Source organism: Haliotis rubra, unplaced genomic scaffold (assembly GCF_003918875.1).
Source record: "Haliotis rubra isolate DU_JTF1 unplaced genomic scaffold, ASM391887v1 Scf8, whole genome shotgun sequence".
Classification (NCBI taxonomy): domain Eukaryota; kingdom Metazoa; phylum Mollusca; class Gastropoda; order Lepetellida; family Haliotidae; genus Haliotis; species Haliotis rubra.
This window is the reverse complement of record NW_025767523.1, coordinates 1,373,670-1,387,277: the sequence shown is the minus strand read 5'-3', so window position 1 is coordinate 1,387,277 and position 13,608 is coordinate 1,373,670. Positions and strand designations below refer to the sequence as shown.

The following is a 13,608-nucleotide window of genomic DNA, read 5'->3' as shown; positions in this document are numbered from 1 at the left end:
ATCAACTTACTCAATCTCTTATAAAAGCGATGTACATCAACCTCATTTATTGTGAAAACAACTCATTGCCTATCTACTGTAATAACAACTCATGTATATATACTCTCAATTTGTAACTCATGTATCACTTGCTTGACCACGACATTAGAATCTATGTCGAAACGTCGCCTCCACAGAATAAAAGAAGTTTTTGTATATCCATAATAATTATCTTTATTCTTCATCAACTCAGCTTCTAAAATGCCCATCAAAGAAATGATTCAATTGGTTGGTGTGATTAAGTTGGTTCAGACAATTCGAATCCAGTCATGTCATATGTAATTCCCTTAGTCACATCACAAAAATGAACGTTTCCGTTATTTCACTATATGACTATTGCAAACGTGCAAATTGCATGCCAAAGGAAAATCTACATCTGTATGAGATATTCTCTATACGTCAAGTCATACAACGCCATTCGTTAAAAGCAGTTACTGGACAGTGTAAGCAGGGCCCTGTCTTCCTGCATGCAGATGCTCAAAAGCAAGGGCGTTAACTCAGAGTTAAGAGTCTTTGTGAATACATCAACGTGGCCTTTTGCCGACTATGGGAAAGGGCAACTGTCTTTTGTTACATTATGGTGCAATCTTTCCTTTTTTTCTCAGGACTAAACGGAACTGGTTTTAAGTTTCTTCCAGTAGTGAGAAAACGTGGAAATGTTGCTGAATTTCCTGTTTTGCCATCGTCACCAGGCCGGGCGTATATGGCTGTAGTTCTTGTACAACTGACCTTGTAGTAGATCTGACTTTGATCGCTCTGGGAGCAAGCGCGTGAGGCATCCATTTCATTGTGGTTGTTTGAGGTACTCAGTCCTGCACTAGGTGACGTTTTCTGAGATAATACCGACTGTCTCAATGTGAATGTGGGTAATGTATAATCACTCGATTTGTCCCTATGGTGGTGTTGGCTTTTCAAGCCCGAACCTTCAGCGGTTGACGTTTTCTGAGAAAGGGCAGACTGCCCATGTACAGGTCTGTGATTCGATAACGTTTTATCAGAATAGGACGAATTGTCATACATGTCGTCAGAAGAGTTGCTGCATGTAGCTGAACTGTGCCCAGTACGTATGGTTTTCTCGGCTTCAGAAAGATCATCGACCATTGACCACCGATCACCACAACCTTGACCAGGACCACGAGTTCCCAATCCAAGGACAGCTCCATGTCCTACAGATGATCTTCTATTGCTGGGGGGAGTGTGTACAGACGGAGGACTTGTGTTGCTTTGCCAAGGGTTAACCTGGCGTTGATTGCTGGAACTAAAAGAAGCTGAAACTGTAGTTGTTATGGAGGAGTTCCCAGTAGATTTCACGGAGGGTGTTTTTGTCGGGGATGGCGCAGCCGGGACAGACTGCACAGGAGAAGAGTGTTTAAAAGCACCCGTAACACTGGTACTTGTTGCAGGCATTGTTTGATTCTGGTTTAGAGACGCGTTTCCTGTGTGTTGATCATCAATACCTTGACCACGACCACGACTTCCCAATCCAAGGACAGCTCCATTTCCTACAGATGATCTCTTTCTGGGCGGAGTGTGTATGGGTGAAACGCTTGTGTTGCTTTGCCCAGGGTTAACCTGGCGTTGATTGCTGGAGCTGGAAGAAGCTGAAACTGTATTTGTTGCAGGTATTGTTGCAGGTGTTGCAGGTATTGTTTGATTCTGCATTAGAAACGACGAGTTCCCAGTAGATTTCACGGAGGGTGTTTTCGCCGTGGATGGCGCAGCTGAGACAGGCTGTACAGGAAAAGAGTGTTTCAAAGCACCGGTAACACTGGTATTTGTTGCAGGTAATGTTTGGTTCAGGTTTAGAGACGAGTTTCCAGTAGATTTCATGGAGGGTGCTGTTGTCTGGGATGGTGCAGCTGGGACAGGCTGCACAGGAGACGAGTGTTTCAAAGCACCCATAACACTGGTACTTGTTGCAGGTATTGTTTGATTCTGGTTTAGAGAAGAGTTTCCAGTAGATTTCACAGAGGGTGTTTTTGTCGGGGATGTTGCAGCCGGGACAGGCTGTAAAGGAGAAGAGTGTTTGGAAGCACTGGTAACACTAGTACCAGCGGCTCCCTGTGGTCCATTTCTTCTGTTTACAGACACGGATTCATCAACACTTCCATCTCTGTACTCGACAAGGTACTCGGGGTAGCACTGATTTCGCTCAAATATAATAAATATTGAAGGGTTGTTAATGTCGTTGACGCAAGAATCGTACAACACGTGGCCTTTTCTCGGTGGAGGCCTCGTGTAGCTGCTGTCTCCCAGTGTGTACTTTCCAACAAGCACTCGGGCTAGGAACATGTACTTATTCCTGCCTTTGGTGTAATTGTGACTATACTTAGCGTCACGGGCGAAGTACGCCCCCTTGCCGTACACAGTGGCGTTCTTGCCGCTGACTCTGAAGTCAAAGTTGTTGATGCAGATGTTGTTGACCACGTCTAGAGTGTCTGTGCCGTGGAAGAGTTGTCGCTGATCAATGCTCTCTGTGCTATGAGACATCTGAAGTGTCTTCCTCATACTGAAACATCATATTTGTATTTAAATAGGTGATTTCTCACCGCTTTGTTATACATATATGAAATATAGTTTTTGTACATGTTAATAAACCCATTTTCCGTTTTCTAATAATTCTAGCAGAATGTGGTCTGAAGGTTAGCCCAGCATTAATTTTGTTTCGTTCAGAGCTAAATATGAAATCAGTAAATGGCATGTTTCATAAGATATATTGTTACACACAGGATTTTGACAGCACGCAAAAACCCACGACAATGGTTAAAATCTGTCACAGTAACAATACATAACACGCCCTAAAACACATCCGAGTTTTCAGAAACAAGTCACTGTCGATTGCCTTGAGAGTGGCAAGTGATCCGTTTTGAATTCGGAACCAGGGTTGGAGACAACCCGTACCCACGAAGATATGAACCTGAACGTTTTCGGCGGTCTCGTACCCACATATTCGATAGCATGTACCCACTCATATCTAATCAACTGGATGACTCGTACCAAAAAATAAAATGATAGGATTTGAGACAATAATCGACTTGAATCTGTGTTTCACAAAACAACACATATGTAGTTTCACATCGACTGTCAACTCCTTCCACCGATCGACTTCAAGGACATCATGACTTATTTGGTTATGTATTACCCCATGTTGCCAGTACGTTACAGACTGCCAGATAAGAAATAAAACTACAATTTCAGATACTGATTGCGTTGATTGATTTTAATTTTATCTGATAAAGGCAGCTTGAAGACTACAAGTCACAGACATTGGTGGAGTTAATTGGTTGATTGATTTTAATGAATGAAACCATATAATGTATAAAGGTCGGTGTAAATGTTGATAAATGAACGACATTGTTACCAATATATTACAGACTGCCAGATAAAGCAATAAACCTACCATTTCAGATGCTGATTGAGTTTATCTGCCAGGGCCACTTGAGGACATTGGTGGAGTTAATGAATGAAACCATATAATGAATAAAGGTCGGTGTAAATGTTGATGAATGAACGATACCGCTTTACAACAGATAGGTATGAGTCCATACTTTTGTGCGGGTGCTCCAACTTCGTGCACTGTTCACCCCAATGACGAACGAATGCAACAAAAACAGCTTCTTGGGGTACGAATCTCCTTGGGTAGGAATCGTTTTATTTCGCAACCGGGCAAATGGACATATCGCAATACTCGTTTTTCTCAACCAGCCAAGAAGAAATTATTACCTGAAGAAACGATGTCGGCCCTCACGGAAGTTGGGTCGGAAGGTTTAAAATACTAAATTTATGAGAATAAAGATTGAAATTGTAATACTTTACCTGAGGAAATTGTGCCAAAGTAAAGCATTCTGCAGTCTGTATAGTCGCTGGACTTGACATCTCTCCGCTGACAGAGTTTTGTAGATGGATGACATCACAGTGGTAAATTCATCGGAGCTTGCATCCAATTCCACTTTTTCACTGTCCTGATAACGGTCAAGCGGAGCCCAGTTCGAGGGGACGTCAGTTGGTGTGACCGCCGCCGGGGACATCAATAGACTGGAACTGAATTACAGGTCTGGACATTACAACGTTCTCGTTTGGCATCATGCATGGTTTTGTGCTGCGCAAGTGGACTGAATCGTAGGGTATTTTCATATCAACGGAATTGTTAATGGAGATCATTCTTGAATATGGCACCTTTCTAGGGTTTTAGCAGCAGGGGTTAAAAAATCCCATCGCCCGACGCCCGGGACAAGTCAGTTTTCATTTCGGGGCGATCGCCGTGGGCTACTAGATAATCTCTGCTTACCGTTTCTTAAACTTGGACTTCATTTCATATCTGCTCAAAATGGACAATCCTTCTTTGCTGCTTCAGTTCTTTCATAATTACATAAAAATGATTATGTCATAAAAATCAAAGTGGAAAATTAGGGACAAGTATCTTACTTGTCCGTGGTTTTGAACCCCTACATAGATATATTTTAACGACAAACATGTCTGCTTGGACACTGGTCACATGTCTCTTGTGAAAGGCCTCAATGAACGTACATGTCACTTACCACATCTTTTGGCTGTGTTGGGGCCTCGCCAACAGACAAGGTCACATGTCTTTTGTGAAAGTCTTCAATGAACGTACATGCCACGGATATCTTACCACATCTAGTGGCGGTGCTGGATCTCGCCAGCAGACAAGGTCACATGTCTCTTGTGAAAGTCTTCAATGAACGTACATGTCACGGATATCTTACCACATCTTCTGGCTGTGTTGGGGCCTCGCCAGCAGACAAGGTCACATGTCTCTTGTGAAAGTCTTCAATGAACGTACATGTCACGGATATCTTACCACATCTAGTGGCGGTGCTGGATCTCGCCAGCAGACAAGGTCACATGTCTCTTGTGAAAGTCTTCAATGAACGTACATGTCACGGATATCTTACCACATCTAGTGGCGGTGCTGGATCTCGCCAGCAGACAAGGTCACATGTCTCTTGTGAAAGTCTTCAATGAACGTACATGTCACGGATATCTTACCACATCTAGTGGCGGTGTTGGGGCCTCGCCAGCAGACAAGGTCACATGTCTCTTGTGAAAGTCTTCAATGAACGTACATGTCACGGATATCTTACCACATCTAGTGGCGGTGTTGGGGCCTCGCCAGCAGACAAGGTCACATGTCTCTTGTGAAAGTCTTCAATGAACGTACATGTCACGGATATCTTACCACATCTAGTGGCGGTGCTGGATCTCGCCAGCAGACGTCACAGATCTGTGAAAGTCATCCAGGTCTCCAGTGAAAGGCCTCACTGAACACATTTAATTTCAGTGATGCCTTACCACATTTGGCGGGGTTGTTAGGCGTTGTCAATAGACACAACACCTGACTCTAATGAAAGATTCCAATGAACCTACATAGCACTCATTCCTCAGATATCTTACCACGTCTGTTGGCGGCTCCTGGCGTCATCAAGATATACAAACATCGGCCTCCTCTGAACTGGCCTCCGAGTTAGATACTTCCTGTTGACCTGAACCAGAGAGGTGAAGTCCAGGCGGTATTCCTGATCTGCGATAGTGTAGAAGTAGGTGTTCTGTCCAGCCAGGTACTTGGTCTCCAGGGTCAGCTGAAGTTCCGGCTGTAGCAATCGCCAGTAGGATTATCAGAGTAGCAGATAGTTGATGAACGGAACAGTAAATATAAGACTGATATTTGGAAGCACAGCAGACAATTTGTATTTGAAGAATATTCAGAATGAGTTGAGGGATCAACAAAAGTACATCCGACTTACCGGAACAAAGGAAGACCACTTGTCATTGTTATCTTTCCAGTACCACACCCACTGAGTGTAGAGGACTATGGGGTCACTTCCGGCCTCAGCGTAGGACCGAGTTGACAGTCTTTGGAAACTGAATTTATTGACTGAACTTCTCGAAGGTGGGTCCAGAATTTCGTCAAACGTGACAGTAGTTTCTTTGACATCTCCAAATCTCTTTATCTGGAAGCAAAGAACCAACGGATGTGGATATGACAAAAATGTGTGTTGTGGTATGAGGTGCCCCAGAAATATCTAGCGTAAAGGATATCTTTGTTCCATGGTTTGCTACCCGTGAAGATGCGGGTTAGAACTGATCTTCATTAACCCAATGGCATGCTTGTCATAAGAGGCGACTAATGGGATCGGGTGGTCAGACTCGCAGACTTGGTTAGAACTTGTCATCGTATCCCAATTGCATAGAATACTGAGTGCGGAGTAAAAGTGAACTCACTAACTCCAATGTTTGCTTCTCACATTACGAAAGGAGAACTCTTATTGAGCTCACACCAAACCCGTATTGATCTCACCTCCACGACTGTTCTTTCCTCATTGTTGCAGAAAGCTTGCTCTAGCAGTTCCATCTGAACGGTTGACAGTAGGCTCCATACATCAGGCTTTATCTGGTATTGCCAGACGTACGGGGACCTTTTTTGGTGATGCAAACGAGAGCAGTAGCAAGGTCCACTGACGTATAGTTCACACAGATCGCTGGAACCTTGAGTCAAACTGTGTCTTGAAGTCTTGACTGCAAGACATTAATATCTGAGTGAGTGAGTGAGGTGGTGAGTGAGTGAGGTGTCTTTTTCGTGCACTGACCTCATAATGGAATTACAGCCCCATTGTTTTGTGAGTGAGTGAGTGATTCTACTCATAACCGATTTAACATCGAACTTCCTCGTCCTGCGGAAGACGGCGTAATCCGGCATGGGACCGAACTCGTCTGTGAAGGGAGTGGAGTTCGTATTTTTTGATTGCAACATAAAAACTGCTATTCCGTCCAAAGAGCTTGGTTTTTTATAATCGCAACTCCACACGACCCGAAACCAGCCTAGTAATGGAATCGTCTGACCTACTTATTTTTCTTGGGAAGTAGAGTGGAGGACTGTGTGTCGAACCTGAACCCTGGAGTGAGTGAGTGAATTTCACGTAGTGAGTGTACAGCTTGGGATCATTTGTGGAAATCCATACAGGTTACTCAAATATGTCTTTTCGTGCACTGACCTCATAATGGAATTACAACCCCATTGTTTTGTATTTTAACCACTGCTTTACCCCATCCCCATCCTGTATGTTGGTGGCCAAGTTGAAGTAGTGCGGCAGTGTTGTATAGTGAAAGGCCCCAGGAACAGTGTTTTTATAATAATGATGATCATAACGATTCTTACCTGATATTTTTGTTGCATAGTCACTACTTTTCGTAGGGCTGTCTTCTGTCACATTCTCTGTGTCCTTCCACCTTCTCCGCCCACCCGGTCGGGTTCTGTTCTTAAATCCACTCATCTTATCCCTTCGACATTCCCTGTTGAAGAGAAGTATACTTCCCTCAATATAAGAATGGGCCGACCTATTGTGCATCGCTGAGCATTACATACACATGAGCAGTAATGAAACGGAATTCAATCTTCAGAATTTGGGACTTTTGGGTCCAAACAGGCGACCATACCCTGGCATACTGAATTGCACATGTAAAGCTTCACACATTGTCTCAAAACATATATGGCACATGCTGCAAGGTTTTAAAACATCTGCAACATGTAATGTTTTCGTACCTATCACCCAAGAATGTGTTTGGTGCTTGATTTCTGCTCTTGATCAACCAGTGCATTATATCTGCTAAAATGATTCAAAGTAAGGAATATAACCCATCCCCCACACAAAGAAAACAAAATACCAAAAAAATATATAAAATTAGATAAATATATAAAATAAACAAACAAACAAACAAACAAAAACATATAAATAAATAAATAAATAAATAATAAATTATTAAATAAATAAATAAATGAACGAACGAACGAACGAACGAACGAACGAACGAACAAACAAATAAATAGGAATTTATGAAATACAACAAATATAATTATACTGCCTCTATCAATCACCGGATGTTATTCGGACATGTCCTGAAGGGAACGACAGTTATATAGTAGGCAATGTACCCGAAATTCGTAAGTCTGGATAGGTTAAGGAACTCCATACATGTGTTTGGTTAATAGGCTGTAGACATCTGATTGTGTTGTGATCCTTACTCAGTCCATCCATACTGCACATAACGGTAGTTATGATGGATGACTTTGTCGATTAGACATGTCTCTATGTAGAGGATATATGTGATTTTAGGTGTTTGACACTGACGTGTGGCATTTGGCATTGGTTTTCTTCGTGTGGCATTAACTTGTTTGACTAAACTGTGCAATCTTATCAAGGCGGTATATTTATTGTGTATAACAGAGACATAACTAAAGTATCTAACTCCTGAACAAAACAAATATCGGTGGAATCATCAGGACACACAAACTATAACGATATTACATCATCGACCCCAAACCAAAGGACACTCAACACAAAGGTGCTGTCACATTTTGACTTCGATATTTTAACTTTCTATTGATGCTTAAACTATATATGGACCCTTCAACTGTAAAACAATACTTCTACTTTATCGATACATAATCTATAAGCTAATCTATACTAGAACTTTATATAGATACTTAAACTTTATGTTGATACTTAAACTTTATACCTACTGCTGACCAGCAATTCCGAGGTCTGAACCTGTGAGTCAACCTTTCGTGGAAAACTATCAGTTTCAGTTTCACTTAGTGATGAACGTTATGTACTAACGTATGTAATGTTATACACGTTGCTGTAGTATTGGATTTCATGCACTGAGACATTCGAGATTACACATATGCAGGTGACGGAGACGTTTCGAATATTTGTTAAAAGAGGGGCGTCACAAAAGTAGTCGGCCTCAACTAGAACAGTATACAAATGCTGCTGCTTTTATGTTTGATACTTGTACATGTTATCTGTTAACCATGTTCCAGCATCACGATCCAAGTTTTGTTTGACTCTATATCTTGGTACCCTCAAAAGACGCAAAATCTGCAATAAATGCATCACAAACTTCAGGACACAAAATATGCAAGAAACATTTTGTGTGTTTGAGATAGGCAGAAATCCTCTAGAATCAAACGTAGATATTAAAGTGCATAAAAATGCAATTTGAAACTACAATCGCTTGTTAAAGTGATTCCCCCCATGATAAAGTAAGAGAGTTTATGGATAACAACTTCTTTATTATATATGATGCTATAAACTCTCTTACTTTCTTATTAGTCACCAACTTCTAAATGCCAATCAAACAGATCCCCCCATGATGTTTACTTAAAGAGCTTGTTTTGGAGACACTACCCAACCCCTTTCAGATGAGGTAAACATAAGGACATAACTTATTCTAATGTTTTCACTTATTCATACATGATGCCAAGGGTTCAAACTAAATACTGAATGGTCACACAAGTGTCAACACTAAATATATTGTAAACAGTGCCAGCTTTAATTTCGGGACACAATTTTGAAAGATTAAAATGGGGGTCTCCTTTAAAAACAGCCCCGTCTAAAAATAAATCAAGCAATCCAAATCTTTGAAAGTTGATTATGACGGAAAGTCATCCAGTACAATACTGAACATATTTTATATGATATTATCTGAGGGCATGCCATTATCCAAGAGGTACAAAATGACAGATCGTTTTTCACTGTCTGCAAATTTTAAAGAAATATTATACCCCAATGTGTTGTGATGACTAATATCTTGTTAACCACATTACCCCCATATGTGAACTTTGGATATGGGTTTGCTAATGATTCCGTCTAAATAAAATGGAAGCTCTTCTAACATTAGACATCGAGAATATAGTTAGGCCGACTACTTTTGGGACGCCCCTCGTATATGCATATTCATCGTGAGTTTAGACATTTGTAAGAATATTATGCATCAGTGCCTATGTGACAGAGTCTTTTAAACGGTACTTGTATCAAACCATAGTTGTTTGAGGATTAGGATGGAGTAGGGATTGAATGGAACATCTTCCACACTGTATTGTATCGCTGTTCCTAAGATGCTTCTGCGAAAGATCAAAGGAGCCGACAATATTTTATTTAAGAAATACAGTTTGCTCTACCACCATGTATAGAGTAATAAACCACACTTTCGCCCTGAACTATTAAAGTTAAAGTACGAGGACGCTTGCGTGGAAACATTACGTTTATGTTTTACGACGGTTAAAATGTGTCAATTCGACTCACAAGTTTTCAGCAACACGGTAACGTTCGCAATGTTTACATTCCCACAATGCAATCGTGGAATGTAGCTTGACTACTCAGCTTCATCTGGATGTACTGATCTAAACTAACGTTGGTAGAAGAAATGCGACGTTCATATTGCCCCATATGGTTTACGTTAATGACAGATGTAATTAACATAATTCGGAGAAGATATTTAGAGGGCAGACACGTCAATAGAACATCGAGCCAGTTAGCCCTGTGCGAGGAAATAATTTAGGTCACCGACACCGTTCTTTTTTTTTGCCTTAAATTAATCGTAATTATCCTTAGAAAGTATTAAATTTGGCATCTTAGAAAAGAAATACAGTTCGCTCTACCAGCGAAAGTGTGCTTTATTACACTATACATGGTGGTAGAGCGAACTGTATTTTTAAATAATATTTTATCGCCCCTACATTTTAATAATTAATTATAAGTCAGACACAATCGTAGAGTATCACAGAAGCAATACTACACTCGTCCCGCCATGGCTCACATTTTAGCAAGTTTGTTTCACGGCTCCTGAACCGTATTATTTTTCCCTCCATCCAAACTTCACTGACATGGAAGGCCTAAACCAAGCAAGTCTAGATTTTCCTCAGGTTCCAGTTCTGCATGCCCCGCCTCACTGGGTCTCCTTTTCAATTCAAACGGAGTTGTTTCTATCAACATTATACGTTGTCAGAGGCAAAGCGTTCATCTAACATCTTAGCCAATGCATGTAATCAGTATTCATTTAGCTGTTCAGAAGATAATAGAAATGTGATTACTTTGAGCTAAAAAAACCTTCCTCCAATTAACCTTCTATACTGAAAACGACAACGTTCGGCCCCTTGTACAATGCGCCCATCATGGTCTCAATAATTCTTTAATTTTAAACTTATATCAACCTTACATACCTTTGCTCCTATCAGACAACCATGGTAAGACGTTAGACAACGAATCTAAACGGTCAATATTGGCATAGGACTTCATACGTTGTGGACACAAGATACGTCTCCTGATCTGCCTGAGATGATCAACTTCGGCTAGGAATAACATTGTTCTCATGTTTATGTACAGTGTATGCATGAGGGAAATCTGTCCCGACCCTGTCCTGAATAAAACGTGTTAATAACAAGGCCAGACTCCCGATCCACAAAACGTTCGTAACGTTACGAGCTACGGCACTATATAGTTTACCATAGGATTATGAATGACGTTGTGCTACGAACATTTTGTGGATCGGACCCCAACCTCAAGTTGTGATGTATTAAAACAGACCGCCGTAATATGCTAAACGTATATGAAAAATACCCGGAGTCACTTCCGATGTGAGTGATATTCCCGTAGACGATTTGGACATAAAGTATCATTTGACTATATATGTATATATCTTGACAGGCCTTCAAAACAAAGTTACATTGAGAGAAAGGCTTATTTTCCTTGTACGGCTCACCTGTGTGATGAATTGGTTCCGTTCTTGAGACTTAGGGAAAATAGTCTGTAAAACAGGGCAAGCAACCCCACCACTCTCACACATTCCTTGCCAACCCACACCAACTCCGCTTCGCGGGAAGGTGTTACATCACACTGTATGTATTATTAACATAAACATGTATCGATACAAATATTATTAATTACAAACTACCATATTTTATATTGACGTGGATCACTTACCCTCCTCGTGAAACGCCCCTGATATCAAGTTCCGGGAAAAGAACACCACGTGACAAGCCTTTGGTGTATGTATCTATATGCTTATCGCAACCTTTGATCACTTCAAACTATACATATCATGTACGGAGCTTACACAACCGTTATCGTTACGTTGCAGCTGCGATAATAGCCGATGACATGAAAGTCACTGACTGAAAGTCTCTCTCTCTCTGCCGTTACATAACAAACAAAATATGTTATCATATGGGATTGTTACCAAGTTACGGTTCGGTGGGGTAGCCTAGTGGATAAAGCGTCTGCTCGTCACGCCCCTAAGACCCCGGGTTCGATTCCCCAAATGGGTACAATGTGTAAAACCCATTTCTGGTTCCCCCCCCGCCGTGATATTGCTGGAATATTGCTAAAAGCAGCCTCAAACACAACTCACTCACTTTTACCTAGTTATAAAAGCGATTATCAAAAGTTGGTATGACATTGTGTGTACACCAGTCTTAGAAGAGTTCTGCGAACATCTATAAACATCCAGAAAATGTACCATGCAGAAAAATCGCAGAATTTGTCTATTATAGCAATCAGGACACTAATTTCCGTTATTTTCAACCTTTTCCGATGCATTTTCCGCTGGCAATATGCCAAAACATTAAACATGCAATTCAAAGATTCAAAATATGAAGCTAAAAATAAAACGCAAATTTGAAATATTTCATTCTTTCAAAATGTTGTTGTGGTATTATCAACCACATAGACTATGTTAACGTCTAACAATAAACTGAGTGAGTCTGGGTTTACGCCACCTCTGGCAATATTCCAGCAATATCAAGGCGGGGGGCACAACAAACGGGTTTCATACATTTTACCCGTGTGGGGAATCGAAAAAGCGAATTCGGTGTGACGACCGAACGTTGTAACCACTTCGCTATCCAATGCGGTGAAGTAAGTGGCAAATGTATTTAATGACACCAAAACCAGGCAAAGACAAAGAAATGTATCAACATAACATGTACCAAACGATGATAAATTATTTATTTCAATCCCTCTAAATCCGCCCGTGGATAATCAGGGCTAACACGTATTTGGACCCCCGCTTCCATGCATGTTAATGGTAGGTACACTTATGGGAGGCAACTCTGTGCAGCTGGCTGCAGTGGCTTGGTTAACGGCTACCACGTTGTCGGCGATGCTGTTGATTGTTCATGTTTTAAAGCAGTTGGTATGGCTCTGAATCCATTTATTGCAAGCTGCGAGTATTGACGTTTATGTATTGTTGACTCGGACGTTGACACAACATACTCGTGTTTTCAGCAATGGTGTTTTGCAAGGTTTTTTAAACGTCGTAAAATCCTCTCATTTTACTTCGAAGAATCAACGCATTTAAAATAAGCTAAGAATGTTGGATTCCTTCTGTCGGCCATGACCTGACAGTTAAATTACATGCTGTCGTGATCTGGTCACTGACTGGTTATCACTCATGTTAGTTACACTGGGAGTGAGGAGGTATTCGTATGCATGCGGACGTAAAACGGTAGTCGTGGAGCCTGTGTAACTGGTGTGTGACATGGATTTGAGGTGTGTGATATGAATTTGAGATGTATGACTCTGATTGGCGGAGACATTGAGTTAAGGTGTGTGACATTGATTTGAGGTAATGTTTTATGATATATATTTGAGATGTGTGACATTGGTTTGAGATGTGTGACTGATTGGCGGAGCCATTGATTTGAAGTGTATGGCACAGATTACCTTAGACATTGATTTGTGGTGTGTGACATGGAATTGCGGTGTGTGA

General features: G+C 41.2%; 1 protein-coding gene across 1 annotated transcript; it reads right to left on the bottom strand.

Annotated features, from left to right (window-relative positions):
• Positions 1–275: 275 nt before the first annotated feature.
• Positions 276–11,884, bottom strand: LOC124261477. The gene is made up of 7 exons (XM_046695798.1): positions 11,823–11,884; positions 7,217–7,350; positions 6,359–6,576; positions 5,805–6,011; positions 5,455–5,651; positions 3,856–4,080; positions 276–2,548 (listed from the first exon to the last, which is right to left on the bottom strand). The coding sequence occupies exons 2-7, from the start codon at positions 7,329–7,331 to the stop codon at positions 610–612; spliced, it is 2,901 nt and encodes a 966-aa protein (XP_046551754.1). The 5' UTR covers positions 7,332–7,350; positions 11,823–11,884; the 3' UTR covers positions 276–609.
• Positions 11,885–13,608: the final 1,724 nt, after the last annotated feature.

Coding starts and splice junctions, on each gene's coding strand:
- LOC124261477 (XM_046695798.1), bottom strand. CDS start 7,331: ATGAGTGGATTTAAGAACAGAACCCGACCGGGTGGGCGGAGAAGGTGG. Junction 6,012..6,358: donor AGGAAAGAACAGTCGTGGAG/GTGAGATCAATA, acceptor CTTTGCTTCCAG/ATAAAGAGATTTGGAGATGT. Junction 2,549..3,855: donor CTTTGGCACAATTTCCTCAG/GTAAAGTATTAC, acceptor ATGATGTTTCAG/TATGAGGAAGACACTTCAGA.